General features: G+C 38.1%; 1 protein-coding gene across 1 annotated transcript; it reads left to right on the top strand.

Annotated features, from left to right (window-relative positions):
- The first annotated feature begins 270 nt into the window (after positions 1-270).
- On the top strand, positions 271-5472 carry LOC122056573 (dihydropyrimidine dehydrogenase (NADP(+)), chloroplastic-like). The gene is made up of 7 exons (XM_042618582.1): positions 271-664; positions 2913-3176; positions 3258-3428; positions 3663-3775; positions 3864-4050; positions 4654-4763; positions 4986-5472. Exons 1-7 carry the CDS (start codon positions 383-385, stop codon positions 5140-5142), a joined length of 1284 nt encoding a protein of 427 aa, XP_042474516.1. The 5' UTR covers positions 271-382; the 3' UTR covers positions 5143-5472.
- Positions 5473-5698: the final 226 nt, after the last annotated feature.

Below are 5698 nucleotides of genomic sequence, written 5' to 3'. Positions count from 1 at the left end.
ATTTAACTTCTTACTTTCGGGGTCAGTCGGATGAATGCATTATAAAATAATCATCATAATAATAATAGAAATTCTTTTGATTTTTTATCAATAAAAACTTCCAAATCATTATTCTATTATTTATACATTTATAATTAATATTTTTCTAAAATATTAATGGGAAATCTTTTGATTTTAAAGTAGTCTACATTTTCCTCTCCATTCACGTCCAAATCAAACAGTCGTCGATGATCTGGAATCTAAGTAGTTTCATTGAAATTCTACTTGGATAGATCCGAATATCAGAGTTCTTTACAACAAGAGTCCAAGCTCGCCACGTTCCCCTCGATTCGCTTTCCTTCGATTCCAGAGATCGATCGAGAGAGAGAAGAAGAGATCTCCAATGGCGACGACGTCTCTGAGGAGCTCGGTGGGTAGTAGCTCGTCGCTGGGGCCGCGGGCGGCGGTCCCTCCGCTGGATATCCGGCCCCGGCGGGTGCGGATGGCGGCCAAGGCAGCGACCGGAGCGGAGGATGGCGCCGTCTCCGGGCCGGATCTGCGAGTGCGCGTCAACGGACTGGAGTTGCCGAATCCCTTCGTCATCGGGTCCGGGCCGCCGGGGACCAACTACACCGTCATGAAGAGGGCCTTCGATGAAGGGTGGGGCGCCGTCATCGCTAAAACGGTGCGATTCGATCCTTAATACTTGTTGATCTAGCTTTTAGCTATCTGGGGATTCTACCATGGTCCCCTTTTTTTTTGTGTGGATTCTACGAGGATCCCCTTTTGGTGTGGATTCTACAAGGATACTTTGAATTTTTATTTATTTATTTATGCTTTTGTCGATATCGATTGATTTTTTTAATCCGCGCTCTGTTTGATGGAGAGCATGGTTGGACCTAGCTTTCGAGAGGAAGGAGTACGCTGGTTTCTCTTTTCGGATGGATCTTGTTGTTGAACGAAAGGGATCTTTCAATTCTGATTTCACATACCTGATTCATTCCTTTTCAATTGGTTTTTAGAGAAACGTATATTTTATTGAATAAACTGGGATAGAAAATATATTGTTTCTTTGCGATTGAATTATCTATCAAACATATTGGGATAGATGCAGCATGCTTGTTCATATTGCACAAGAAAAAAGATCTAGTTTTGCAGAATTTTTTAGTCGTCCGGATGGAAGCATGTCAGACGATGACGAGAGCCGTGTTGAGGCAACCAGAGTGGATGAATTTTCAATTTTAGTTGATTTACTTGTTGAAAATAAAAATGAAAAGCAATTGAGAATTGAGAACCAAAAAAAAGAGGCTGAGATAGATGAAGGTTTTTTCTACTTTTTGTTGGAAACATCTGCTGCATATAATTTATGATGTAAGTTGAATACTTGAATCTATTGTTGGCGTGCATGGCAGACACAATTCCATTAAAGGAACACAGTACTACAAGACCTAATCTCCGAAGCAAGATGCTACATTAGAACAGCTACAACGAGTGAGTCACGGACACAAACTTTTGACTTAGTAATGAAGAGAATATACTCATGGGCAAAAATGAAAGGGACGGCTCTTTTTACTTAAATGGTTAAAAGAATGCACATTTCTATTCCCAAATTAGCCCCCCAAAAATGATAAACATACATTTCTCTTCCCTGAAGAAGGAGAAGACTTGTATCCTGATATCAAAAATATTAAGATTTGCAAGAGACACATAACTGAAGTATCCTTCCATTGAATCCCTGTTTCTTTCTTAGTGACTGAGAATGCCATTTATGGTGAGCATGAAAGTCCTAGATGCCAAACAAAATTCAATAGCTCAAAAGCATTAACAAATGATTATTCCATGATATAAGAAAAATATTCTTTTAGAGGATTATGCAAACAAATTCTTTGATGGTGCGAACTGTATTATCTCTAGACGTTCTGTCACTGAATTTTGTGCAAACAGTTTGCTGTTACATTTGCAGCTATATTTACTCTTTAGCCTTCTTAATGGTTCATATATAACATAATAGAACGTGGATTGCTCTAAGTTTTTTTAGAATGACTGTATAATGGAATTTGATGTCATTAACTTCTGATGCTTTGTGAAAAAGAAACATACGAAGTTGTCAACAGCCCCATTTAAATAATTGTTATTTCATCAAATAAGGGCATCCTACAGTCCCTGAATTGTACAGTTGACTTTCTCTGCCAAGCAGTAATTGTCGTGTATCAGGGAATTTGATCTGACCCTGTTTTTCCCTGGAACGTAGTTTTGTGCATGTGTCTGCATCTTTTAATCATCTGAAGTCTGTATAGCATATCTCCACCTAAGTTGATATGCTCCCATCAATTGGCTACATAAATTGTATAGGAGAAATTTAAAATTTACCTTTAAACATCCCTAGAAACTATGAAAAAGAAGTTCATTGTTCATAACACAGTTTAACTAAGGATGACAGGAGTGTAATTTTGGAGATGCTTATTGATTGGTTGCTGAATGTGGGTTTCCTCTAAGCTTAATTATGTGAAGCATTAGTCAGGAAGATGTTTAAGGGGCATTAATTACTGGGTCATCATAGGGGTGAAACTATCTATATGAAACTGTAAAAGAAATCAGGATATCATAATAAGAAACATTTTTTGATTAATTAATATGGAAAACCATGTATAAGAACTTAACTCTTTGATGAGACTTTGGCTTTACTACCAATATTGTTTATGATTTTCAAGACTGTGAACTAAGGTGATCGATTCTAATTAGTTTTGAACTTCTAAACTGCATTAACCTTTATTCACTCTAGTTACTAGTTCTGTAGTTAAAATTTCCATGCACTATTCCTTGCATATGCCACTATTTGTAAAATGAATAAACTGTAGTTTTCTTGTCCCCCCCCCCCCCTTCTTTTTACTTCCTTTTTTCACTAAGATAAAGTGATAATTTCTGTGCGATAGGTTTCTTTGGATGCTGCAAAAGTAGTAAATGTGACTCCTCGTTATGCTCGGCTTCGAGCAGGATCAAATGGATCGGCAAAGGGTCCAATTATTGGATGGGAGAATATTGAACTTATTAGCGACCGCCCTCTCGAAATTATGTTAAATGAATTCAAGCAATTAAAAGAGGAATATCCTGATAGGGTACTCATTGCTTCAATCATGGAAGAATACAATAAAGAGGCTTGGCAGGAACTTATTGAGCGTGTGGAGGAAACAGGAGTGGTACTTCTTATTTGCCTCTTGTTAATATTTGATGCTTCTTTCATGCCCTTGAGGTTGACTTGCTAACAATCCTCTAATCAGGATGCTCTTGAGATCAATTTTTCTTGTCCTCATGGCATGCCTGAGAGGAAGATGGGTGCAGCGGTGGGGCAAGACTGTGCACTTCTGGAGGAGGTATGTGGATGGATAAATGAGAAAGCAACTGTGCCTGTATGGGCAAAGATGACACCCAACATAACGGATATTAGTCAGGTATGCATTTTTTTCGTATCAGTTAATTCGCTCTTGCATTCATGCATGCCAATATACTCCATCTGTTTTCCCTAATTCATATGACAAAAATATATCCTTTGAAAATTTCCCATTTGTTCTTGAGCTACCCCACAAGCTTTCGCAACTTCATTTCTACTTGTTATTTTAACTTGGTGACTGCTATATTTACCAACCGGTACTCTGAACTACCAGCTTGTTATTTATTCCATGCAGCCAGCTAGAGTGGCTCTAAAATCAGGTTGTGAAGGAGTGTCCGCTATCAACACAATAATGAGCGTAATGGGGATCAATCTCAATACTTTACATCCTGAACCTTGTGTCGAGGGGTTAGTTTACAGTTTACTACTCAAACTAGAAACCTGTGGTTTCACATAATTTAACAATTCAAGTTTTTTTCTTTCCTTTGAAATGCAGATATTCCACACCTGGTGGTTACTCTGCAAAGGCTGTCCATCCTATTGCACTTGGGAAAGTTATGCAGATTGCAAAAATGATGCAATCAGATTTTCCCAATGGAGATTTCTCACTTTCTGGAATCGGAGGGGTTGAGACTGGTGGTGATGCTGCTGAATTTATTTTATTAGGAGCAAACACTGTTCAGGTAGCTTTCACAAGAGCATCTTATATTTGTAGTTAAACATGAGCACTACATTTTATTTCTAGTGACTCATGACAATACTATGTTAGAAAAAAGATCTCCTTAGTTGATCTTTTTCTTTACCGATGTTGAACACTTGAACCCACTTAATATAGATGTATATATCATGGAAAGTAGTCTTAATTTAAAGGAATCCAGGAATGCTGGCTACTAATTTAGGAGCTACGTTATATATCTCTCACAGTCAAACCCTTTAGCTGTTCCAATCTAAAACATGGATCAAAAATGGATCTTCTTGTGCTAGTCTAGCCATTTGCTGAGTTGATGCATGAGTTGTACTGTGGGCCTATGGAGCGTTTGATTTTAGCTCCTAGTTTAAACTGCATGTAGAGCTTGAGCTATGTTACAGAGTTAAGTTTGGTTTATCTTTTAATCTCAATTTTCCTGCTGATGGTATATATTTCTCCATCTAGTTGGTAGAAATGCGTAACGTTCAATTCTTGTTTACAGTTGTTTGTTGGTTGTCTTCCTGTTTGCTTATTTTCTCTCTTGATTCCCTGATTTTCATTTATATATCCTGAGGGATTCTTTAACATTCTGATCTAGGTATGCACTGGAGTGATGATGCATGGCTATGGCGTTGTGAAGAAGCTTTGTGCCGAGTTGCAGGAGTTCATGAGCAAACACAACTTTTCATCCATAGAAGATTTCCGGGGGTATGATGCTCTTTCTTTTTTATAGTTTTATCTTTCAGTTGCTTTCTTTAGGCAACGTACTGTGTCAATTTATGTTTCTTTTCTAGCAGTCTTATATTATCAATATGCCTTAATCTTTACACTAGCATCTATATGTATGTAATTGACTCTTATCTAGCATAGTGTGAGTAAACATAGGAACACTCCCTTCAATTATATGAACTCTATTTTTCTATATTTCAGGGTCTCCCTTCAGTACTTCACCACCCACACCGACTTGGTGAGGCGGCAGCAGGACGCAATACAACAAAGAAAAGCCATAAAGAAGGGGCTGCAATCAGACAAAGACTGGACTGGGGATGGTTTTGTGAAGGAGACTGAGAGCATGGTCTCCAATTAGTGAGATAGGTGCCGTATCGAACTTTCCTCTTGATCTGATCACTCTGTTAGATGGGAAAATAATGAATTTCCTTCAAGTCCATATCAAATAAAAGAATTTTAACTCGTATCAATCCTCTATATTTCTTTACTTCTTGGCTTTCAAATTGGCAATGCAAAAGTTGAGCATGGTAAATAATAGTCTCAACATTGGGATTGGACCAATTGTATCTATACACGTCAGAATCCCCGATTGGTTTGTCTCCGGGGTTGTGAATTCTATTTAGTTTTTTCTTGTGGCATGTTCTTTGTTGCAGTATAAACTTCTCACGGTTGAATCTTGGTTCGATTATTATTGGTATCTACTCACTTAAAGTTGCATCAAGCTTGTTCTTCAATCTTTTAGATTGACTGATACCAGGTATACTATTTTGCTTGGGCTTTGTTTTGACATGCTACATGTCGCGTAGCAAAGTGCAACACACTTATGACGACTTGACAATCGAGTTGGGTTAGCTCGGTTTGACACTGGACTCGTCGACGGGTCATGCTTTTCGAGTAAGTGAGGACTGCATATG

This window comes from Zingiber officinale, chromosome 3B, assembly GCF_018446385.1.
Source record: "Zingiber officinale cultivar Zhangliang chromosome 3B, Zo_v1.1, whole genome shotgun sequence".
NCBI lineage: Eukaryota > Viridiplantae > Streptophyta > Magnoliopsida > Zingiberales > Zingiberaceae > Zingiber > Zingiber officinale.
This window is presented reverse-complemented; position numbering and strand designations above follow the sequence as displayed.